Here is a 26,414-nt window from a genome sequence, read left to right as displayed (position 1 = left end):
TTTTTCGGGCGTCGAATACAAGCGTGTACGCGCGCGGCTTAATATTTGAATAACGCGCGTAGGTTTGACCCGGCCGAATCAACGACATATCGGCCCTGGCCATAATCAGGCGACATTGTGCGCGTGTAGATTATGGGGTATGGGGAGAGAAGATCGACTCGGCGTGCCCGCTCCACGAATGCATAAGTAATGGAGCCACGGGACGAGTTTTGCCCTCTCGCGATAGAATTGGCTTGGTCGCACCTGTCGGCCGAGTCTCAGCTAAAAAGCTGTATCGAACCGCAATTTACATCGCTCCTAGAGTCGCAGAGAATGGGGAGCAAATAACGTGTCGCGTGTTTGAAAATACAAAGTGATTCACCGAGGAGTTGACGCAAAAGCATAACGAGTTGCGCGTAACGTTTCATCGTTTTATTCGAAGTATCTCTGTGGAAGGAGTTTCAGCAAATTTTTTTCATTGGCTCGGGTTGTAGTTATACTACATATGCACTTGATCAATTTTGTAAAATATGGAAATAAATTTATATCGATCCATTTGTGAGATATCATGGAGATATATATATATATATAGAAATAATTCAAGAATCTCGGAGAGAAACTTGGGGAGAAGCATCGATAGAAAGCGATTTTAATTCGCACACGTGATAGAAGAAATTCGTGAAAATAAGATAAAAGCGTTCGATTAGAAGAAAGGAGAGGGAAATAGCGAGCGAGTTAGGAAGAGATATTCAGGTGTAACGGTGCACGCGCCAAGTAGCGCTTAAATCATGCCCCTCGTATCGTAGAGCGCGTACATACGCGTATCGAAGATCGAGAGAGGCGCATATTTATATATACAAATCAGTTTACGAGCCTGACGGATTTAACGAGACCGAAAGCGGAGAGATATGGATTGGAGAAAGCTTTGGAGAATCGTACGTGACAGTACGATCGTAAATAGAAAAGCGTGTAACGATGGCACATGGAATAGTGTTCTTATTACACCGGTATTTGCGTACTATACTCGTTATAGTCTCGAGTCTATTTCGAAAATAGCGTATAAATAGATAGTCGAGTATCCGGATAGTAAAAAAGATTCGAATTTAAATCTTTTAAATTGAAAGTATGACGATTCGCCTTAAAGGAATTGATAATCATTGATTCCAGTGAAATTGTATCGTCATTTCTATATTTCGAGTGTAAATAGTGTAACAACTAAAAATTTTAAGTTAACGATATATATTCAGATCCAAATACTACGAATCCAATACACTAAAATTCGATTATCCATCTATCCAAACTTATAAGTTTTAACAAAGAGGCGATATAACTTCGATAGTCGGCCCTCACGATCCCTCACTAGTATCGATATCGAGGTTGACTGGACAAACTCGTCGTCAACCCTGGATGTAACGACAATTTCGACGATCGCAAAAAAACGGAGGATCAACCCCTGATCTCCTATTCATCGATCCACGATGTGCACACACCCGATTTCTTGTACGTACAAGGATCGACAACTGCGACGGATGTACACGGATGCTGACCGAGAGAGCATGTCGAGAGATAAATCTCGATATTGGCCGGAGACTACCCGCGGTGGATCGTTCGCGCGATCGATGGATCATCGATCGATACTTGGAGGCAGCGAGCGAAGGACTCGCCCGTACAACACGTTCGCGTGCTAGCGATGGGATCAAGTATATTGCGAGCGGATTACTTTTCAATCGTCATCCTAAGTATTTTCAGTATCTCGAATGAGGAAAGTTTTGAATTCGAAACGAAATTCATCGAGGAATCGAATTTCGAAACTTTCGAAATTATTTTAATCCCATACGAACGATGTGCAACGAGAAGAAGAACTTTAATGTTCCAGAATCTCTAATATCTAAATCTTTCGAGAATCTTAGGACAGTACGTAAAATCGTGGAAAATATAAGAGATTGTCTACCAATTGAAAATTATTTCCGTATATAAAACGAATCTTATCGAAGCTCTCGTATTACGTATTACTCCGAATCCAACAAATACCTGTACGAGTTCAAAAATAACTCATATAACCCGAGTACTCTATAAATACGTACAATTGAACATTATCTCAAACCGAAGTAGTAACCGAATCCCACAAAGTGAACTTTCGTATCGAATTTCACCAGAAGATTCGTGAGCACATATTGAACTTGATCCCATTACTAGCCGCGCGTACATAGCCAACCGTGGCGAATTATTCTCGGAGATCGGCACGTGTCCGATGTAATAATAGCGATAATTGTTCGACAACCAACACCGCGGTTGCTCTTTTGTTTTGTCCACGCAATTCTTTCTCGAAAGGTGAAACTCAAATCCGAATTCTCTCTCTTTCTCTCTCTCTTTTTTTTTCGTTGCTTTCGCCGATCACGTAAGAAGATCACGAGCGAGTAGCGAACTGGGAATTTTGATCGCAACGACACGCTCGTTCGACATTCTTGCGCTGCTTTTTTCCCCTTTTTCTCGAAATTTCGCGAATCCGTAATTCCGTCGAGACGATCTTTCGCCTGTTGTCGAACGAAATCCGGGGAGTTGGTAAGAGTCGGGGCGTGTTACGAGTTTGAATGCGAGGAACGGTTTTATAGCGGTTTCGTGAGAGATTCTTGGCGAGAATCGAGGCTTGAAACCTTGCAACTACTGGCAAATTCTAAGAAGATCTATAAATACACAAAATGCCCCAATACTTAATCCAATTGCACAACTTCTGGAAACATTTAAAAACGTATCTCTGTTCAATTTCCACTTTTTCGAATTTCTCGATCGTAAAAAAAAGTAAAAAATATCGAAGAAGATTTAAATAACCTTCGAATATTTCATATTACAAAAAGAAGAAAACGAAACATTAACCAAACTCGTTATAAATCCATTCCCATTGAATATCGATCAATCGCGAATCCTTGATACCGATTCCTCGCTCGTAATAATTCCGCGGCTCGAAGAGGATGGCTCGAAGGCGCAACGAGCTCAAAAAGCTCGATTCATCGAGCTCGATAAAGCCCCCCCCCCTTCACCCCAAGACAGGCGTAGACTGACGGATTATCGGCTCGGTCGATCGAGAGACGACTCCCTAATGATCGGATCATCTGGCTCACCGGCCGGGGATCGAACGCGCCTTAGAAGACGCGTGCAAGCGTCGAGCGCGAAAGGAAAATGCCCGCTCGCTCGTAGGTGTTTGCAAACAATGGCGCGGAATCGTCTATGGGATTTCGACATGTGGCTTGGAACACGACGCTTGTAATACGACGCGAGCAGGGTGCGCCGCAAATGAGCATACGCTCGAAAGGGAGGAGGACGATTCTTGAGAGAAGGCTACTTCGAGAGACATTTGTGAGTTCCGTAAGAAGGATTATTTAATTTTTTTTTTTAGAAGAAACTACTTTGAGAATATTGTGTGAAAAAAAAAACAAACTAAAGGAGTTTAAATAAGAGGGAAGGGGTATACAGGATTATTTCCAGTAGAGCGAACCAATATTTACCAAAGATATTACAAGATCTTGGATAATGGATAATGGAAAGAATATATACTTGTGTATATTCAGAATTATGTTTCAAATAAGACCTCGCGCAGTCAGGAATGTTACATAAGATGAGGAGGAGTAACTTTTAGAAGGAATGAAGGCTTATTGCAACTATAAATATATAAATGATACGTCGATGATAGTGCAAGAGATACGTTCGATGATAAGTTTTTAGAAGAGACGAATTGAACAAGATGAGTTAAACATTGCGAGGAATTTGGACACGATTGAAATGGTACTGAAACAACGAATTTGGTTGAGAAGGGACGAAAAGGGGCGGATAACGTATCGGTCGTAACGCGTTAAATGAAAACGGGCCGCGTTCCACGAAGAGGAGTCTCGTGTTCCAGGAAATATGAATGGCGCGAATAGGCATGCTCGTTATTTCTCTTCGACCCTCTTCCTTTCCTCCTCATCCGATTATAACGACGGCCTTTCTCTTTCTCCACCGTTCAACCAGCAAATATGTATCGGCCGGTCAAGTTGCACGCGTCTGCTTGCGTGCCAACCCACGCATCAGAGACGGAGGCACCGGCGTCTAGATATATATGACGCGACAATGAATCAGAACCGGAACCATCGGCATTCCCGAGGGCCGTATTCCGCGTGGAACAAGGTCCTGTCCGCACCGTCCAACACCCTCCAATACTCTCTCGATCAACCAAACCTCATCGAAATTTATTAATATTATGTAATTTTAAACGATTTGATTTTAATTTATTCAAAAACTCGTTACTCAAAAAAAAAAAAAAAAAAAAATGAAAGAGAAAACAAAAAGGCGGAGGATATCGATAAGTAGAAAAACTTTGGAATGAAATTGAAAACTGTCAAATGTATCGTAAGCGAAAATATTCTCATCGTATACGCGAAAGAAATATTGTTTTTTTGGAACGAAATCGAAAACTTGATGAAACTTAATCCTACGATCTTCAATCAAATTACCGTGTAATCGAAAGGTATGTATACGCACACGTTACGTGAAAAACCGAAATCCAGATACGCATCATAATCAACCGTACATACATACATGCATACTACCCTTACCCTTTGAAATGGAGGATAATCCGAGCGGAAATCTAGCGTTCGTTGATAAAAAAAAAAAAAAAAAAAAGAGAAAAAAAAATATACCACTTGTTCGTTTCCCCGATCGCGATATCGAATATTTACGATCCATTCCTCCAGAGGCGATACCACAATTGTATGCACGTGTGTAACCGCGTATCCTCTGCCTTGTATATACACCGCGCAACCACCAGTTAGCAATATCGGGCGAAGCAATAAAGAACGAAAATATAACGCGGATTAACGCGAGGCAAGGCAGGCAGCAGCCCGCGGCTACGCGCTCCGGTATCTAATCCGCTCGATCGAATTAGAGCCAGCGAAGACTTCATTCTCCGTTTCCGGTGCGCGGTGGAAACGTGCACGTACCCCGCGTATCGCGTACGTGGAACGGAAAGGAGCGAGAGAGAGAGAGAGAGAGAGAGAGAGGGAGGGAGAGCGGAGAGGCAAGGTACGAGGCTCGTATCTCGTCAATTAGCGTAATTCGAATTAAGCATGTCCCGCGGTGCGATCGAGGATCGCGATGGAGGATCGAGGGCTGGGGGAGGGGGAAGGTGGCGAGGCAAGAGGAGCAACTAGATCGGTGCTAATACGCTCTTGGGCAGCCGTACAAGATCGAGATACCGATCGATTTTATCGAGTTCGAGGTACGAGAGGGCCGCGCGGTGCACCCGCGGCAGGAAATCGATGGCATTCATTGCGTAACGAGCCACTTACCGCAAATCAAACTAATAGCCAATAAAGTACCGGGTCTAAAATCGCCGTATAATATATCGCGGCTGGCACCTTCGAATTTCCACCCGATTCACAGCGGATCTCCTCTTTGATTGCGTTTCGCTACGTGATTCCATCTCCCGCGATTTTTTAACTTTCGTTTTAACACTTCTACTCTATGTATGTGTTTTTAATTTAATTATTTATCCTTCATCACAGTTGAAATCGATTCTTCGTTCCGACTCCGAGAACGAATTTCGAGAAGGTTTCGACGCGGAACGTGGAGAGTTTGTTTTTTTAAAAATATTTTTCCTTTTTAACGGTTATTTAGATCGAAAAGAACGGGACGATAGTTCATCGTCAGGGTCAGCTGTCCGATTCATACGTCGTAAATTTCAAGCAACAAAGTTCGGAATGCCGATCTGTTGAACGCGATTAGAATATGACTCGACGAACAGAAGACAAGAACACGAGCTGGAATATAAAATACAGATAAGCTTGCTACAATCGGTATAATTAATAAACAGAGAAGGTAGTCAACTGGTGAGATAATAATAGACGGCCGAGGTATGCGGTAAAATCGATACCGCGAATAATAAGCCGATGAGTAAGCCGTGTCTCGTATCGCATTCTCGGCTCGTTCACCTCGCGACACCCTCGGCCACTTTTCATATAAAATTATTCGAAATATTCGTCCTATAATTATTCGACACGCTCGCAAATCTAAGGAAAAACAATGCCATCAGAATTAACATTCGTTCCAAATTATTTTTTACCGTTCCGTTGTTTTCCTTTGAGACGAAAAAAATAAAAAAATAAAAAAATAACGAAATCGAATTTAATATATATTGTTAAAATTATTAACCCTTTACGCTCCACGACTTTTCCATATGACAAAGTATCTTCCAAGTAACATAAAGTAATTTTTAAGAACCAAGGAACCTATTTACAAATTAATACCGCGTTCTTATTGATAAAAGATAACGAAATCTAACGCATAAATCGAATTGTCGCATGAAACTCGCCTCTCGAGGCGCAAAGGGTTAAGTTCCATTAATTTCCAATCGATCGAAAATCCCATCAACCCCTCTCTCTCTCTCTTTCTCTCTCCAAACGAGCGTCCACGAGCAAATAATCGCGATCGAGAATCCCATCCTTCCGTTCCCCTTCTCCAATTTTTCCCGGAAGGGCGAAACAATGGCCCTCCCCCGCGATGCGATTAGAAACACGTCCGAGGAGGAGAACGACACTCGACACAAGGCAGCAGCAGCAGCAGCAGCAGCAGCCGTCATCCAAGAGGATTTCGCGCTCGACGTTCACCAGCTCGATAACGGTACCTCGGATGCTTGGAGCGCGAAGCGTTTCACCGGGTTGTAATTTCGCCGAGCATGCATGTCGAACGTCGCGAGCAAGGCGAAAATAATATTTCGTCGCGCGAGGCGGCGATTAATCCGGGCCCACGAGATGTTCCCCCGCCAAATGGAACGCGCCTCTTCGCAAACGTTTCCGTGCCAACCGTTAATTAAGACATACATATATATGTCTTAAAGGAAGCTGGACCCCTCGACGTAAGATATTCTTCGTCGACGGTGATGTTGAGAGGAATGTTAGTAAGATTCGGATCGAGCGCGGTCGTGTTGTGATCGATCGGACAGAGAGAGAGAGAGAAGAGGTAAAAAGTAATTGTTAATTGTGGTTAATTTAGGATAATAAATAACGTATACTGTAAAAAAGAGAGTATCTCGAGTTACTTTTAACACGAATATAAAAATTGTTTTGTATCATCCTCGTTTCTCAATTGGTAATGAAAAAAAAAAAAAAAAAAAAAAAAAGGAAGAAAAAAAGAATCCGTGAAAAGGTTCGATTCTAAATAGATCACGGGGATAAGAGGTCGACAGGTGCCGTAAAAAAGGCACGCAAATCACGATTTCTCTCGACAATTTCACCACCTCTGGTTTTAAATCGTGTCTGTTAGACCATCGTAAAAGCTTGTTTTCATCCACTTTGTCCGGTGGCTCGACGTTAATTCCTCGTTTAACCCGAACCCCTCCGTTCTCCGGGTCGTGGATCTTTGACACAAGCCGACAATCATGCTAGAACAACGAGTTAAGAAGGAGAGAGAGAGAGAGAGGGGGAGAGAGGGAGAAGGGGAATGAAGACACGACGGCACCCGACTTAATGTCGAGGTCGTTAAGACCTCGTTTTCACTGCATTACTGCTGGTCAAGCCTACACACAACGGTGACTCGCGCTCCCTTTTCCGTCTTTTCGTTACGCAGTTACTGACCCTTCCACGTTCATTGTTCCCTCCTTCCATTTAGGTGAAAGCACCTGGCGAGCGGAGCCCGTTCTACGTGTGTACACGATCCTCCTGTACAAAGTTGGCAGAGGTCTTCCAGCGATTAGCGACTACCCGAGTTATCGGTGACTCACGCGAAATTATACTCTATAAGGCACGCTTGAAACGAACGTAGGAAATTTTAATTTTCCTTAAAAAGAAGATAAATAAAACGATTAATTCTTCTGGTTCGTCGATTCTTTTAACGATTTTTTTTTTTTTTTTTTTCTTTTCCCCCGTCATCGCGACGTTCACCGCTTATTTCACTACTCGACGAACGATTATAAAATCTATTCTAATCTCGATAAATTTAATTTCGATTTAAATTCGACGAATCGTTCATCAATTTGACCAATAACCAATAATGGAATACAAATGGAAAGGTGTATTTCCTATACACGGCCAAATATTTTCCCGTACGATCACCATCAATTTATATATCCTATTTTACATCGTTTGATAAATATTCAAGGAAACGATTCAATGCTCGGTAAATCGCTCGATTGTTCCGAGAGCGAAGCGCAATCGACGAGATATACGATCGATCGGTCGGGGCTGCTTTTCTTCCTCCATTTGCCATCCCCGACATCATCGTCGCGCATTGTGCATCGCCAGCCTTATTGAAGAAAATCGCGGGCCGCGATTGCGAGGCGAGGAGTTTCGCACGAAACCTGTGGGAGACCGGTGAATTGAATTATGGGAGCACGCCTCGGATAAGATACCATCTGGATTCCGTAATGAAAGAATGCTTTATGATGTTGCTGTTTTCTAACGGGCCGTTCGTGCCCCTGTGCCGGCCAATTACCGTCGAAACTCCGCCTCCCCCTCCTCCATCGGTGTTTCAAAGTCCACCAACCAACACCATATATATTGTTTCAAGGAAAGTTCGATAAACTTGCAATTTTGCAACTTGTTTCGTCCATTTTTTCAACTAAACTCAGATCGATTATGCTACACCGTGGATGGATTTAATATTTAATATTCTATTGTCCACGAAAAATTTTCACAACAAAATTATGATATAATAGAAGATTCGATGTAACGAGGGAAGAAAAGACGTGAAATTGAAATTATTTATAAACACGAGGCAAAGATTTCGTCCAAAGATAAAGAACGAATGAAAAGAAAAAAAAAAGATCGCCACCCTTTTCCTCCCCCTTTCCAAGTTTCATTTATTTTCCCTTCCACTACACGACACCCCACGAGAAGATACAAAACTCCGATGTGTATGCCGTGAATGAAAGTGTCCGCCCGTGAATGTCCGTTTCTCGAAGCGGAAACGGGCTCGCGTTCAAAAGCCTCACTTTATAAAAGCGTGCTCGAAAGAGAACCGCTCGCTTTATCGAAAGAGAAGAAGAAGCGAGGCTAACCGACTAACCGACTCTTGTCCATGAAATCCCATTTGAAACGTTGAAAAAGAGAAACGTAGCCGCGGCATTCGTCTTATCGAATGCGCTAAATCTACGTGTATAATTGGAACAACGACATTTCACGTGATTCCCCAGAGACAAGACAAGACTTACAGTCCCAAAGATGGTTTCGTTTTCTCTAACCTCTAATTTCAATTATGCCTCGCTTCCGTTTCCAAGAATAATATCTTCGACGTAAAGAAAAAAAAAAAGCTTGAATTGAAAACGTTGAAAGAAACGCGAAAGGAAGAATTTCTTCGTACAGAAATGCAAAAGTATCTACTTCGTTCGGTAGCAGCTATTAATTGCTAAGAATAAATTGGATCGCGACGGGAAACGAAACAAACGGATTCACCACGCTTCCTTAATCACGATGCACACCTTAACGAGAGGGCAAAGAGGAAGAGAAAGAGAGGAGAGCCGGAGAAGAGAATTGCCACGAATTTAATTGCGATCATTACCGCGATTACGTTTCCCTGGCAGTTAACGATCCCGAGGCCGCGCGAGTGCCAACATTCCTCCTCCCTTTTTTCCCTTTTCCTTCCATTCCCCGACGAAGGCGTGTCGTTTTAGAGAAGAGGTTACCTTCGTTAAACGATCCCTGGCCTCGAACGATAACTCGCGAATCCCCTAAACACGCCCTAATGGTCAGGTGTAACGAGACGATTCATCGCCTTTGATATTTTATATTCGCCACGCGCCTTTACGAGCGAAAGAGTGGAAAAATTGAAAAGAAATGAAAAGCATAGTTGAGGGAATTTTAGCTTGCTGGAAAAAGTTGTCTTAAAATTTTCCCCAAATCTTACAAATTTATATCAATCCTTCAACGATGCGTGATACGATTGTTAATTAATTCATCACCTATTGTTTATCGTGAATCGGATGGAAAGAGGAGAGAACCGTGGATAAAAAAAAAAAAAAGAAATCTTAGCTGGCAATGAAACGGAACAACAGGTCGATATATATCGTTGCACGTATCACGTTAGCGAACCACTTCACGTTTCCCCCGGTGTGTTTACATTCTGATAACGCGGCTAATGTCACGGCTCGTTTAATTATTCATACGCTTTGGTACTCTTGGTGAAGCGGTTACACGGCGTCGTTTCATCGATCAAAATGCAATCGAGAATCGAGCAATCGGGAAGAATGCTGAGACGAGGCGAGGGGAAAAAAGCAAACGTCGTGCGAAAAACAAATTGCGGAATAGAGAGGCGCGAATAAGAGAGGGCGACTCGATGGAACGATCTCACGTGATATCTCTCGCGAGGATCGACGAAGGGAGAGAGGCTAACGCGAAGGATGGTTAATTACAGCGAAGAGAAAAAAGGGAGGAGGAGAGGGGGGAATGGTTAAAGGATAAGGATCGAAACTTTGCGATAAAATATGCGCGTTACGTATTTTTATCATCTTCTGCCCTTTCCATCGTTCTCATAGCCATTTATATCTAAACACAACGGTCTCGATGGGAAGATCAAGCAAATCTTCTAGGAAGGATCAAGGACAGGTCGAGGGACTATCAAAGAATGTCACGGTCGAAACGTTTTCGAGAGAACCTTTCTCTCTCTCTCTCTCTCTCTCTCTCTCTCTCTCTCTCTCTCTCTTCAGCTTTTTTTGCCATTAACAAGACTCGTTTTTCTACGAAATCTTCGTGGCCTCGGGAACGGTCAACTCGTCATAACTCCTTCGACCGAGCGAGTGTTAAGGGATGCAAAAAAAAGAAGAAAAAAGAGAGAGAGAAAAGAAGAAGAAGAAGAAGAAAATCGCAAAAGAGAGAAGGAGAGGAGTGATCGTTCTCGTAAAGAACGAAACTTGATGGCTGAACACCCCCGTCGCGATTTTCATATTCACAATTAGCATCTTTTTCTGCCACGTCTTTTCGAATTCGTCCGAACAATGGCGGGGACACCCGCGGGGAACTTGGCTCGTCCCAGAAAGAAGAGAAAAAGCAACACGCGGATTTCTGGCGAATAAAAAACGCAACGCCAACGGCAAACCCGCCACGCATTTTCGACTAATCCCTTCTGATATATTCGAAATTGATGGCTCCTCTCGTCATTCGTTTCGCGTTTAGCCCTGGCTCGGGCGTAAATCATCGTGAAGGGAGGGCGCATCGGTCACGTGATTTCCTTTCCTTTTCTTTCTTCCTTTTTTCTTCTCGATTGGAAATTAGAGGGATCGGGAAGGAAGGTCGTTAATTTTTACGAATTTTCAAAGTTTCTGCGAATCTCAAGCGTGCGATAATATCACTCGAATATCGCCGAGATAACGATCAACGTATCTTGGACGTATATCTAGAGATAGGGGGAACGAAAACGAGGCTTGATTCAGAGTTTCGGTATGCGCTCGAGCCTTAGGGCCAATGGGCCTGTTCGCGAGTTGTTGCTTTCCAATCGAGCAGGAATTTTAGCCGCCTTATACCGCCGGCGCCGATCGACGAAGCTTAACGCTTCTTAAACCTTCTTAAAATTCACTCGATTACTCAATTCGTTCTTCCCAAGATATTAATACCGGTGATATTGTAAAAAAAAAAAAAAAAAAAAGTGATATTGTATCGAGATCGTATCGCAGAAGAAATAAAACGAAGCAACGCGCCCATATGATCTTTCGATCATACGATCGACGCGCCTGTGCAAACAACTTCTATCCCTCGATAAGCATTCTTATCCGATCGAAGGGTATCGATGAAAGAGATTGAAAATCCTTCGATTCCATCCCATCTCCTCCTCCATCACAATCCTCGTTTGAAACGCGAGGGAAGAAATTTCGCTCGGAAGAATTCTTCCCTATTCGGGAAGATGGTTCAAGGACTGGCCGCGTTCAAGGACCTCGCGCGAGGAAAAAATCGAGCATTCGCTCAGAGGGCCGATGTTGAGGATATTCGGCTACCGTGCTCCATCACCACCATAAGATCGTCGATCTTATCTGATCTCGAGAGAGAAAGAAAGAGAGAGAGAGAGAGAGAGAGAGAGAGAGAGAGAGAGAGAGAGAGAGAGAGAGAGAGCCCGGAACTTCCTCGTGCCTCTCTTATACACCGAGATCGAGTTCGAGGAAGAGAGGAGATCCCCCTCCCCCTTCCCGTATACATCGCGATTTAACTAGATGCGCCCCGCCAGATCCCTATCTTCGTCGAGGTCTTCCAAGAGCCTCTGCCCCTCGCGTTTCTCCACCGATCTCTCCTCCTTCCTTTGGAGGAACGGTGTTCTCCAAAAGGGAGGTGGAGACGCTTGGAGAGCGTCGTCGTTGGGGGCTGCGTTGGCGTAGCCAGTTGCTCGCTCTACACGCGTTCGACGATATCCATCTTCTTTCTTCTTCCGCGCGAAATTAATGCCAGTTGGAGCTGCGCTCTTCCTCTTCGGCGAAAGAAAAATGTATATGTAAAAAAAAAAGAAAGAAAGGAGGGGGAAGAGAGGTGGAACGCATCCGTTGGCGCGAGAGTGGAGGAGAGAAAGAAGGACGAAAGGGAGCGGTGTCGTCGTTAAGAGTTAAGAGTCGCTCGAATTACGAGCATTCGGCAACGTCCAACCTTTTACTCGGGGGTCTTAATGCCCCGCCGCCGATCCACGCGTGTATTTATATATTTCTTTGGTCCCCCGTGTGTGGCGCCGGGGAGAGAAACGCGCAAAAGGTCGTCGTTCAAATACCGAGTCGTTAAAACCGTGCAATTTCGTCGAATTACGAAACGCACCACCTCCGTGGACGACACTTAATGGCCGCTCTGCACCCACCGTCTCCCCCTTCTCTCCTTCTCTCTCTCTCTCTATCTTCCTACTCGCAATTTCGCGTCCCGCTGTTCGGGGGGAGAGAGAAGGAAAGAGTACAATTTGCTCGAGTTACGGGAGACGTGGCAAGATGTATCACGCTCGGTGAAAGCTGCCGATTTATATACGACTGTTACGCTCCACGAACCGCCGTTTTTCATCGTCGTTACGCGGAAGGAAGTCGAGAATCGTTTCGGAAAATTCGTGACGCGAGATACGATTTCACGATCGAACGAATACACGGCCGAGGATTTAATTATATAACAAACGCGATCCCAAGTTTTCGATTCGATTTCGATCCATCATCGAGTATAAATTAATCCAATTGTTTCAAAAAAAGTGACTAAAAACTTTGCTAACGTGGTTTTGTCGTAGTCTCGGATAATATACGACGAAAACGGTCGATAACGATCATCGGATCCGTTCCAAGTATCGAGGTAAACACACACACACACACATACATCACGAGCCTCGTCTCGCCTATGTAGCGAGAAATTCCGCTCGCTCCGTGATTCTTTTATTCTTTTTTCTCCCTTTCCCCACCGCCTATCCGGTGTTCCGGTTACACGTCGCTACGATCGTGTCACGGATGCGATGAGGAGGTAATGGCCGCGTCTCGACATTTTCGAGGAAAAGGAAGGAAAAAGGAAAAGGGAGAAGGGGAAAAACGAAAAAGAAAAAGAAAAACTCATTAACGCTCGCCTACATAATCACGAGCGAGCGCGGATTACGAGCGAAACTCGCGGCTCAACGAGTTTAAAAACGCAAAAAACGCCGGTCTAAAAACTGGTATTACGTTGCGATGCAATTATGTAATCAGGTTGCGCGGCACCTCGCGCCGTGAAGTTTAAGTTTAATTAAAAAGCTACGGAAAAGAACAACGCTTCGCACGATTAATCGCGCAAATCCTGATATCCCCGATTCTCGAATCTTGATTCTGCGGAGATCGCGGTTTCGACGGAAGAAAACGGAGAAACCCGTTCTCGATCGCGGTATTGAACGTTATCGGTAAACTGCGTAGACACGACTGACACACGATGTAAGCACACATACCATGCGTCGCGTGTATGTTTACTATTATTCTCGAATTCGCGGAACAACTCCAACCTCCAAATTCCTGTTACTCTATTAGAACGTATATAATAACATAACGTAACAATAACATTTTATCTCGACCGAAAATTCGATTCGAAAATTCGTTCGTTCGTTTTTAAATATTTCGCATCGGTGGGCATTTCCGTGAACGTATTTTTACCGAGGAAATTTCGAAAGAGCGTATGGACACAACGCTGTACACGTCCGCTAAAAAATGTAAAAAATTCGAGCGAGAAAAAGAAAAAAATCTCTATATTATTACCTCTGTATTCGAATACGAATTTGCGTAAAAAAATGCGCAGTTTAATCGGTAACGTTACACCGAGGAAAATCAAATGTCAACTCGATTCGACGCACTCATGAATGAGCCGGAGATATTACCGAGTTAATAGATTTGCATCGAAGAAACGTATAAAACACGCGCGCGATACAAAAATATCCGTGTATCGCGCAATACACACATCCACTTCGAAATTCTCTTCAAGGTTCAACCTGCCCGTTAACTAAACTCTTTAACAACGATTCGAAAAGACAAATCGTTAATCGATAAAATGCGTTATTCGACCATATTATGACTGTTGATTATTATTCCAAGCTGCGCAAGTTACACGCACACATGACGACACGCCGGAGGAATTTCGACGTATACCTTGCTTACTTAATTTTACTTATTACGCAACACCGGAATCTCGAGGAATCCTATTCCCATACGAGATATGCGTAGCAAGAAAAAAAAGAAAATAATAATCGAGACTCACCTCTTTCATACCGTCGAGCCTGCCGAGACTCTTGGTACCACGAAGCGGCGGAAACGCGGCGTCGTGCCATCCGGAGTTGCACATCTGCACTTGTTCCGAATGCACGTTCAAAGCTCGCGCCCTGCTCTTGCTCTTGCGCTTATCCAACAAATGCTTGGCCCTCGACTTGCGGACCGGAGCGGCCGGATCGTCCTCCGGGTCGCTCTGCACCTCCCAACGGGACGGAGATTTGAAACGGCGTCGAGGGCTCGTCGGTGAGGTCACCGGCGAGGTGAGCCTCTGGACGAGGGTCCCGAACATGGTCATCATTCGACCTGTTTTGCCCGCGATCGAAACGATACTCCCTCACTCGGACTTGATCGGCATGATCGTTCGCACGGCCCGGGCCTTCGAGCGACGAGTTCACCTCGTGCCAACATGCACGGGGTGTTCTCCTCCTCCAAAGCGGGGACAGTTATACGTACGTATGCACTTTCCGTCACTCGATGCTTCGCGCGAAATCCACAGGTGGTTCCTGGAACGGATACCGCGGTACACACACTTGCCTCGCGTGCTGCTACGCACTCTCTCTCTCTCTCTCTCTCTTTCTCTTTCTCTATCCGTTTGTTGATACAACAAAGTGGTCGTCGGAAAGGAGGAAAAAAAAAAATAGAAAAAAGAAAAACACAAGCGTTCGAAACTCGGTGTGGATGGACAGAGGCGCGCGAGATAACGCGCGATAGAAAAAGAAATCGGTCACCGAATAAACACTGCTGCTACGACGTCGTTAAGATAGGGGGATTGGAACGTGTCCGTTCGAGTCTCGTTGGCGACGCAATACGCTCGTTTTCTACGCGTATTCGCGTACGCCTACCGGCGGCACGTTTCGTCGATTCGAGAGGAGAGAAAAGTGGCGAGCGACGTGTCAGAGGGTCCGGATCGACTCGAAACCAGGCGCACAGGTATTTTTGCCTTGGGCGCAGCGTAGCAGCGCTCTCTCTCTCTCTCTCTCAAACACGGTTTAAAGCGGTAGTCCAAAGCGCACCGTTTCTTTCCTCCGCGATTCGCGGTTCCCCGCAACGTTGTTCGCGCATCCGCTCGTTCCCTCTCGTTCCCCCTCGCGAGAATCCTCTCGCGGCTTCCTTTCCAAGTTCCAAGCTTCAGAAAACGGGAGGTTGCAAGCGAAACGAAGCGCGGCGCAGTTCCCGTGAGACGTGACAACAACAACACGGGAGGAGGATACGATTCCGTGGATTGAACGTGAACGCGAGGCGACGCGACACACACACACGCCACGAGCACCGATCACTGGCTACGTGCGGAATCGAACTGGTCGCGCGGTGACTGCGTCTGCCGACCGGTTGGCCTCGCTTCCACGGAAATGCCCGAGTACGGACGAGTCCGTACGAACCGGATCGAAGTTTGACGATCTACGACGGCCAGCCGCGAGACCGAGTCACCGGTTACCATGGCGATCGGGACTTATTCTCCTTCGGGCCTTGCACGTCGTTCGTTCCTCTCTCGGGAAACCGAAGAGCGAGTGGTGAGCCGTTTAAAAGGTTTTATTTTATCGTGCGTTCTCTAATAACGCCTCATTTTTCTATCCATCCCCTCGTCTTCCATCTTTTCCTTTCCATCGTCCAGTTTGCCGTTGACGGACGCGTTAACGCGTTTACGCGGGCTTACGGTTACGTTTCGTCCATACGATCGATACGGCTCTTACGACAACGTTACAACGTTAGAGGAAACGGGTGGAACGGGTTTTTCGAGAGGAGAAGGGAAAAAAGGAGGAGGAATTAATAATTGATTTTCCAAGATTCGCGTATATATATATATATATATATATATAACCGAGTATGTGGATGCACCGCAGGGTGCATCGTACTCTATTTGCAACCGGCGAAACGTGTCCCGCCGTAACGGTCTCGGCAACGATAAAAGCAATTGATAATACCTGACCCCGGAATGAATTCCTGTTTCTAGGCGTCAACCGGCTAATTAATGGCACGATGACTGGTTCTCGGTTGCTTCGGCGGTGATATTCTTCGCATGTCGGACGCGATAAATGGGGAGTAGTCGTGCGGAACACAACGGAGAGGATGCCGCAGCTTCCACGACGAAAGCAACGAGACGTGGAAACGAGAGTGGAATCGAGAAACCGTCTTCGAGGAATTCTTTTATCGATAGACGGGGTTAACAGGACGACCGACCTTCCAATGATTCTCATCGAGAATCGCGATCCGATAATCAACGACAGCGTAACTCGCCGATTTCAAGGACGATGCGAGTCAACTCGAGAATCGACGCGACCATTGCCTCCTCCTCTTCATCGAACTATATCGTTCGAGAAATGAGTACCAAAAGTTCAAAAAGTTCGACCATTTGTGTATCTATCATTACACGCGTAATTAACTCGATTCCGTATCCTCGTTCTTCCTTCTTATCTCGAGCTCGAAGAGAGAATCCGTGAGAATCCGTATTACGGGAGATCCCGATCCGACGATCGAGATTCGCCCCGTAACAAGCACGACGAGTATACGCGCGCGGTTAAGTCGATCTCCGAGTCGCTTCCTCTCGCCTCTCGTCTCTCATCTTCATCGTCTTTCTCGTCTCCTCTCGCGTAGACTCGTCTCGCGGAAGTCTACTTGTCCCGCGTCGCGATTCACCTATGCGATAAAACGCAAGAGACGTGCAACTAGAAACACATACGCCTTATCCTACTTGCCTACCTGTTGGACGTATATGAAATAATTAAACCGAATATCTCGTCTCACGGGGCGTTTCCCCGTTTGTTTCTTGCTTCTTCATTATCCAAGATGGGTAAGGAATAAAATAGGGGAAGGATAAGCCGTGAATGAAAATCTCGTCTCTCCGTTCGTTTCTTTCGTCGGTCGAGGGTTAAATTTCAAGACAGGTGGAAAGGTGGTTGAATAAATTCCAGTTATCGCGAAATCGCGTCATTCCGCGGTGTATTTTTTCTTCTTCTCGCAATCCTCGATTTCGTCCCGCGATTGCGTAGTAAAAGTATCGTAACAGATAACGCGATAACGGAGCGGTGATACTTACGCATCGTTCGTAGTTTCGGCTCATCACTCGTGATCTCGAAGCTTCTATGACAGACGTTCGCGCGTCGACGCTTCGAGAAGCGAAACTGGAACGCGGAGCGAGAAGAAATGGTACACGAGCGCTTGTTGAATCGAAGATAACGTCAAAGCGCCATAAATATCTGATTAGATCAGGTCGCGGCGCGTTGCGTGCATTCCTTTCACACCAGTCATAACTCGAAAAATAATTTCTATACCGAGCAGTTTTGTGTAACCTGCTTCTTCCCTCGCGTTCCACATACATTTATCCGATTGAACGAACCGTCCGTCACGAGCACGCAGAGGATCCAATCGTTTTTGCGTTCCCCGAAAATATCTCAGAAACTGGAATGCCAAAAAACCACCAACATCCACCGAGCAATAAATATTATCCCCAGTTATCACGAACGAATCAACGAATCTTCTTCCCCTTCTCGGCCGTTCTTTTCTTTTTTCCCCTCTCTCTCTCTCTCTCTCTCTCTCTCTCTCTCTCTCTTTCCAATCTCTTTTCCTCCCGTTCTTCTGGAACGCGGAAAGTCGCAACGAACCGGACCCCAATGTTTCAAGTAACATTATTTTAAAAAATAATTTCTAACGATTATTTATCTATTATTATAATCCACAATCTATCTCATCGCTCACTTCCTATATATAAGCGCTGTATATCCGTATATCGGTAAAAACGGGGAGGATGCGAGGCGAGGCGTTTATAATGGAAACTTTCGCCGCGATATTTGCATGGAAGGCCAATCTCGAACGATCGAGGAGAGAAAAATCGATGACCGATCAACCGTGGCCATCGATTATTCCGTCGCAGGCCACGGAAGCGATACGTCGATCGATAGCTCGTTTTTCCCTTCCGGTCTTCGTTCTCCACGAACTCGAAAGTGAGTTCGATCGTGGCCAAAGTGTGTCGCGGAGATGGATTCACGATCTCGTGGCCCAATCGAGATCGTGAAAAAAATCCTCCTCTCTTCTCCCCCGACGAAGAAAAGAGAGAACTCTCTTAGAAGAGAGAGAGAGAGAGAAAGAGAGAAGCGCACGAGAAGGGAAACGTTGCGTGCCGATTATACTGTCGGCCAGTGTGAGAAATATTATCCTTTGATCTCTCTGCGCACTCCATGCAGGTTTCACTCCGCCAAGAAATTAACGACCACGGGCCGCCGTTTCAGTACGACCTGCCTTCGGAGATTATCAGCCGAGAGAGCCACGGCGAGACGGAAGTGAACGTGCCGCAGGAAGTGGCCGAACCGCGATTTCCTCTCGCCACGAGGGGCGAATCTAAACGTTCCGCCTTGGAAACTTTTGCGGACTCGAGCACTTTAGTTCGAGGATTAATCACTCCTGAGAATTAGCGAAAGAGAGGCACGAATGCCGCGTGTGAAAGGAATATTTGGATAGACATGTAAAATTTCCTCCTCCTCTACCCTAGATTCTTGTGCGCTCCGATTTAATTCGAATCGATCGAGTTAACAATTTTTAAGTTACGTTAAAAAAGATTCAAGTTGGATTTTAAAATACTTATTAAAAAATTCTACGCGCAATTTTTTTAAACAACTTTCCTCTCACGCTCGAGTAAAAGTGGAATGACAACATTCCCTTCAAAATTTCTCCATAGCTGTAATCATTCTATAAGTAAATATTCCTCTCCGTCTGCTGCCGATAGAAGAAGGATTTCTCGTTTCTTCTCACGAAAGAAAAGAAGAAGAAGAAAAAAAAATCGATCCCAATCGCGAGATAAAACGCGATTCGACGATGCAACTATAAGCGATAAGATTCTCACTCTCTCAACAACGAGCCGATAAAAGAAAAGATAGATACAAGATAAAACATCCGTGGTTGTAACGGAGCGCCAGAACCGAGCCGAGCCAGCTTCCGCCGAATTCCACCGCGAGAGAAGAGAGAGGGAGGAGGAAATTGCGAAAGAAGTCGATACGGAACGGTTTAGATAAGATAGACGCGTTGGTAGGCGTGCGTGAAAAATCGGTGACACAAGAATCGTAGATATTCGAAACGGTCGGCAAACAGAACGGTGATTTACAACGTTTCACCGACGCGTGCGCGCGCTCTCTCGACTCCAAGTCGTCCCGTTTAACAAGCTATGCGATCGAGAGTTAAGGCCGCGAACGAGATCGTTTCTTCGTGAAAGTCGCGAATGCACGCCGCCGCCAGAGTCCCGGCCAGGAAATACTTCCATTCCATCGATCGGGGAACGATAACGATCCGCAAAGACCGGTCTAATAACTCGCGCGCTATCCAAACGCTCTCTCTCTCTCTCTCGCAAGCGAGCCGTTTCGTCGGCCATCGGCTGTTCCACGGTTGTGTGCTTGCGTAAACGGGTTAATGGAAAGGTCAATGATGGAGAGGTATTAATAAATGGCTCGACAATGGGCGTGGAATTCGCCGGCTTCGGTGAAGCCCGATTCTTTCAATTCTCCTCTTTTGTTTTCGATAATATCAGAAAATCGATGGAAAATCGATTAATTTTCCGTATCTCTGCGCTTTAAATAAAATAAAGTTCTTTCCAAAAAGGGGGGCTTGTTGTAATCTCGTAAAAAGAAAAATCTACGAATCGGTAAACACAGAGGTAATTTAATTAATTTCCTTTCGCAGACAGACCGTTAGACCAATTCTTCAGAAATTAGTTCCAGCAGTGGTGGAAGTGATGAAATTCACGATTCCAATCACGTCCTCCGAATAATTCCTGTAGACCACGAATGATCAAAGTCTCGCGTGAAAACTCTTCAAACTCCTCGTGGTTTCGGATCTCGGACGGCGAGGCGTCAAAATTAACCGGTATCCGATCGTTACGTCCTTATCTTTTCCTCGAGAGAAGGCAAAATCGAGGAGAGCCTCCATCCAAAGAGCCTTGACCTCACGCAACTTGTTTCCGCATTGGCACGCGCGCAATTCTTTTCTTTTCTTTCTTCTCCTCGTACATCGCCGAACTTGCAAAAGCTCAAAAGCTTCGTCTTCACGCGAGGTGCGATCGTAAATCTTGGTCGGATTTTCGGATAAGTATCGCGATATATATTATTTATGTAATCGCGGTTGAAGATTTAACACGCGGTATATAATGAACACAATCGATGGAACCGCCGCTCATAGACACCGTGGCGATAATATCTTAATTTATGTCTCGCAGCCCGCCCCATTATCTCATTCACGTGTTTTCCTTTTCGGAAAAGGATATCCCTCACGCAACGTTTCCTTCCCATCGTCTCGACGAATCGATTTTCCTCTATCGTTGCACCTATTCCTATCCCCCCCTGGGATATAAATCTCTCTCCCTCTTCTATCTTACGTAAGAGGGGATAACCGATTAATTCCCTTCTCCCCAAGGGAGAACTTGGCAAACGAAGATATTACGAGATCTCGCTTCCGTAATAATCGTTTACCGATCATTTTTCAAAGAAACGCGTATTATCGATCGCGAAACAAGAGAAGAAGAGAAGGAAGAGAAAGAAGAAGAAGAAGAAGAAGAATGACGTGCATCCCATGGATCGCGCACGCGGATCGTCTCGACAATGCTCCCAACTCTCTTTCGTACAAGTTATTTTTTTATTTTTTTCCTTACTTCTTTTTTTTTTCTCTCTCTCTCCTTCTTTTTACCTCGAGATCCAACTAAGGTCGCGCCACTTAACGGTCCACGGCATATTGCCATCGGCCGTTTCGCGTGTAGACGGCGAATGTTTCGAATGGGTATTGAAACACGAGGCATCCGCATGCCACCGAGCCAGGACCACGCGGCGGATCCTCGCGGACGGAGAGAAAACTCGGGTGAAAAGGAGAGAGCGCGTGCGACAATGGAGCATCGCTCCATTGGATAACGAGCGCCAGTTATATATATCCTCTCACAATTTGCAATTTAGATTTCATTATCGGTCGATAATCTCGCCACGACATTGTGCGTAGCTAGTTGTTTCGAAAACAACAATAAAGTTGCTTTTAGGATACTTAGTACTTTGACGAGAATGGTGGCAATTTTTCCGCTTCCTGTAGAGATCGATCTCGGCGCGGAAAAAGAAAAGAAAATCGCGATGGAGGTCTTAGATTTTGATACGCAAGAAATGTTAAATCTTCGACAAAACGGAGAGAAAGAGAGAGAGAGAGCAGCGGGTGTTGAAAGATTCGTAGAGGTTATGGGGAAACTATAGACAGGAGGTTATTGCATCTATCGAAAATATTTGGAGTGGCATCGTAGCGCTTTCATGACTGTGGATTATTGCCTAACGGTTCGTACCGGCTCCTTCCTAGACCAAACCATCTAAAAGTGAACAAAAGGTGCATCGTCTTCGCACAAGAAGCAGCTAAAACTTGCCTCGCGAAACCGTCAAATATTTCTTCCTTCTTTCTAAAAGTTTTCATTTATCGTAACTTTTAACGAACTTTGAAATAACAAGATATTCTATATTATATATTCTCTTGTAAAATTAAAAACATTAATCAACAAATAATTCGTTGCGTGCTCCTCTAATTATTATCACATCGCGAATTTTCTACTAGTTTTGACATTTGCTCGAATACAATAATAATCGTTTCTTCGAATTATCGCTTCATCGAAAGAAAAGGAAAAAGAGATATTAAAAGCTCAACGCAAACTCGTTCGAACGAAACGCGACCTCGCCTCGAATGGAGCGGCGCGAACAGTTCGAAAGTAGCGAGATGGAACGATTTCTCGAGATCCAAAGGCTCGTGGCGGGTCCGTTCCGCAAAAGTGTGATAACGACGCGCAACTCCCCCCTTCCTCCCCCTTCGAGCGCTTATTTCCGCATTGCGTGCGAGCCTTTAAAGCGCGGAAAAACGCCTTTGCTTCGGAGCACAAGCGTGCCGCGGCGTTCCTCCGTGTACTTGCTCGAAACCCGCTCGTTCCAATAATGACGATCCTGGATTAACGGTACCGCAAATTGGTGTAGTAAAGGGTTCCGTAAAGTCCTTTATGGAAATGTCCATCGTAATATTGTTGGCGTAAAACTCTTGCTCGCATCTGGTGTCTCGAATAAACGACGCCCGAGTCCCACGTCACCGTCATTAGAGATCTCTCTGCCCGCGAAGTGGCTTGTCGCTTCTCGGCCAATGATAGCCGATCACCGTATTTATAGAGTCTAAGACCGTTTCGATGTCCCTTGTTGCGGTTATGTACCGACATCGTGTTCTAGAGGGGGGAGGGAACAGATGAGAAGAAAGACACAGAGAGAGAAAGAGAGAGATTGGAAACGGAACGAAAGATCGCGATTAATTTCTCTGGAGAAGCGTCATATCGTCTCGATTTATATATATATATATACGCCGCGTGGGATTCCGCGGGGGGATAAGATCGGGCGAGGAGAGGAGAGGGAAGACGAGGAAAAAATTCGAGGGGGCGGCGGTGATCGTGGCCGGCTCGCCTCCTAATTCGGGCCGGGGATCGAGAGACGACATCTTTTCGAGGTGCATCGGTGCAACGTCCTGCGAAGAAGAAGAAGAATCCTCCTGCCGCCCGGGTACCTTACGCCGGGTAGGTTCCTTTGGACTGACTCACGTACCGGTCGCTCGAGCCGTCTCCCTCCATCCTTCGCGTTGCCACTTTGTTCCACGAACAACTCCACCGAGAGAACTTGCTTTTCGGAAGCAAAAACGAACGTGGGCGAACTTCTCGAAGGACATTCTCACAGATTCTGTCTTTTCTCTCTCTCTCTCTCTCTCTCTCTCTCTCGTTCTTTCGTTCTTCCTTTCTTGCGTCGACCACGCCGTTTTGTTCCTCCCTCCTCTCCCTCTTTCGAACTTCTTTTCTTTTTTCCCTTTCCTCCATTCCTCGCCCGTCCTCCTCGAACGATTCGATCTTACGACGCGCATCGAGCTCGAGTTCACGATGCTATTTAGACACCGTGTTCCAACACGGAGACGTAGCCGGCTCGATACGACTCGACGTCGTATCGATGATACCGCCCCGTCTTTCCTCGCCGCGCTAAACGATTCTGCTAGCTCCGAGATCCCTCTCCGAACGTGGGTTTAACGCGGCCAGAAAACCGTGAGACGTGCCGTCAAATCGTAGCCGACGCAAAACGGCGTATCTTCCCAACCGATTAATTGCACCCTTTGCAACACGTGTCTTTTATTTCACGCAAAGGGGAATCTGTTTCTTTCGACGGCGGCTTCTTGTAGAATCTTACGCGCGATTCTCGTTAAACACAAGCGTGCAATGTATACGTTTGTTTACCGATAAACAACGCGCGTTATGATTGAATTGAATTCTTTGAACGGACGTCTCTTAACAAATAGTAAGCTCGTATCGAATTTTTTCATCCGAACTTGTGAACTCAAAAGCATGCGATCATCTCTACTTTTTTTCTTATTTCTCGCTTAAAGAGAAAGAAGAAGAAGAAAAAAGAAAAATCTACCATTGTCTCGTGGAGGAAAAAATCCACGAGACACCTTGTACGTATTCAGAAAATGTGCATAATCCCTTTCTCTACTTCCACAATAAAGTACAGGCTGGCGACATTGAAATTGTACGTACGACATTCTTTCTCCCTCTTCCCCATTCAAGGAAACAAAGACAAGTACTTAGTTAGTTAAGACCTCGAGCGTTTCCCTATCACGGGACGTCGCGAGCTACACGTAACCCGTCCCTGGACAAAGGAACGATCGTCGTCAACGTGGAGAGCCAGGCTAGGCGCCATTATTGCCATCCGAGGCCCGCAACGCGACCCCGTATCGCGGAAGTCTGTTTCCCCTAAAGGAGTTACGAGTGACGTCACACGATCTCGAGGCTGGGACGAGGAGTGGAGATATCCAGCTCGATATTACGGCATAGGCAGGCAGCCAGCCAGCCAGCCAGCCTCCCCTTATCCTTATCCGAGGCGGACCGGCAGGAATTCAATCCGCGTTACGAGCGCCGCCGAGAGAATACCAGTTACAGCCATGCAAAACGCGTCCTCACGGTGCGTGAATAAGTGCGTGTTCGGCCGTACGTACGCGTACACCGAGAGCTATGATTTACCGGAGCCGCGTGTAGCAACCACACCACCACCGTCCCGAGACGTGATCGTAGAAAAGCGAACGCGCTCGTTTGCCCCGCCATTGGAACAGAGAGTAGCACAAGAGAGGTCGTTGCTACTTTTCTCGAGGAACTGTAGAAGAGGAAGATTTAAAGAAGATTTCGTTTCAACGTCTATTCGAGACATATGGACATTACGAAGAGACGTTCTACTCTGAATTTGAAAAAATCGAATCGATTATTTGCGAAAAATTTGCGATATTGGAAGAGTTAAGTTAAATTTTTGCTCTCAGAATTTTTATGGAAATTAAAGAAAATTCGTTCGAAGAGGAATGGAAGTGGATTAGTTACGAACATTTCCAAATTTATTCTGAATTCGTCTGAAAAATCGAATCGACGATTATCTGAGAAAAATTTTGTCTATTCGACGATATTGGAGATTCCTATTCTAAAAAGAAGATTTGAGAAATGGAAGGATACGACGTTTGGAAGTTGTTCGTCTGAAAAATCGAATCGACGATTATTTACGAAGAATTTGCTATTCGACGATTATCAAAAATTAAGTTAAATTTTTGCTCCGAATTTTTATGGAAATTAAAGAAAATTCGTTCGAAGAGGAATGGAAGTGGATTAGTTACGAACATTTTCAAATTTATTCTGAATTCGTCTGAAAAATCGAATCGACGATTATCTGAGAAAAATTTGCTCTATTCGACGATATTGGAGATTCCTATTCTAAAAAGAAGATTTGAGAAATGGGAGGATACGACGTTTGGAAGTTATTCGTCTGAAAAATCGAATCGACGATTATTTGCGAAAAATTTGTTATTCGACGATACTGGAGATTTCTATTCGACGATACTGGAGATTCCTATTCGACGATTATCAAAAATTAAGTTAAATTTTTGCTCTCAGAATTTTTATGGAAATTAAAGGAAATTCGTTCAAAATTATTCGAGAAATGGAAGTGGATTAATTACGACGCGAACATTTTCAAATCTATTCTGGATTCGTCTGAAAAATCGAATCGACGATTATCTAAGAAAAATTTGCTCTATTAGACGATATTGGAGATTATTCTAAAAAGAAGATTTGAGAAATGGGAGGATACGACGTTTGGAAGTTATTCTTTTGAAAAATCGAATCGACGATTATTTGCGAAGAATTTGCTATTCGACGATACTAAAGATTCCTATTCGATGATTTCCAAAAATTAATTTAAATTTTTGCTCCGAATTTCTTCGAAATTACATTCTCGCCATCGAGGAATTATCTACTCTCGATGATATTCGATTCAATACGACATTCGAAAGTTATGCACTTCGGTGAATCGGTTGGAGATTAAATTCCTACTCGATGATAACCGAAAACAGCACGACGTTCGAAAGTTACTCGGAATTGTTCGGGAATTAAATTCTCGAGACGCGAGAGGGAGGGAGAGGAGGAAATTCCAAAGCGGAGGAATTGGAACTGTGCAACAACAGTTGCACAGTTTCAGGGTTTCAGTTGCACACTACCTGTCGTTTCACGAGAAAATTGCACGGCTGGTTACGCGGTTTCCAGGAACACGGTTGCAAAGATTTCGCGCGTATTTTATCGCCCGTTTCCCCGTATATACCTGTTTCACGGATGGAGTGACTCGCAAGGTAGGGCGAGGTACACGTTGTAGATGACACTTTCGCGCGAAGGTCGCCTAAACGACCTTACGAAGGTCATGCG

General features: G+C 45.1%; 1 protein-coding gene across 3 annotated transcripts in view; it reads right to left on the bottom strand.

Moving 5' to 3' along the window:
* LOC122712281 (rho GTPase-activating protein 20-like) overlaps positions 1–26,414 on the bottom strand; it is a 176,267-nt gene that overhangs the window by 81,065 nt on the left and 68,788 nt on the right. The window contains exon 1 of one of the 3 annotated variants that reach the window (XM_043931802.1): positions 14,655–15,919. The exons of the other annotated variants lie outside the window; for them this stretch is intronic. Within the exon in view, the coding sequence (XP_043787737.1) occupies positions 14,655–14,963 (309 nt within the window). The 5' untranslated portion in view covers positions 14,964–15,919. Of the gene's footprint in view, positions 1–14,654; positions 15,920–26,414 lie in introns of those variants that run through there. 3 annotated transcript variants of the gene reach the window in all.

Source organism: Apis laboriosa, unplaced genomic scaffold (genome assembly GCF_014066325.1).
Source record: "Apis laboriosa isolate Shangri-la unplaced genomic scaffold, ASM1406632v1 scaffold1_cov151, whole genome shotgun sequence".
Taxonomy (NCBI): Eukaryota; Metazoa; Arthropoda; class Insecta; order Hymenoptera; family Apidae; genus Apis; species Apis laboriosa.
Note: the sequence above shows the minus strand (reverse complement) of the source record. Positions and strands in the feature narration are given on the sequence as shown.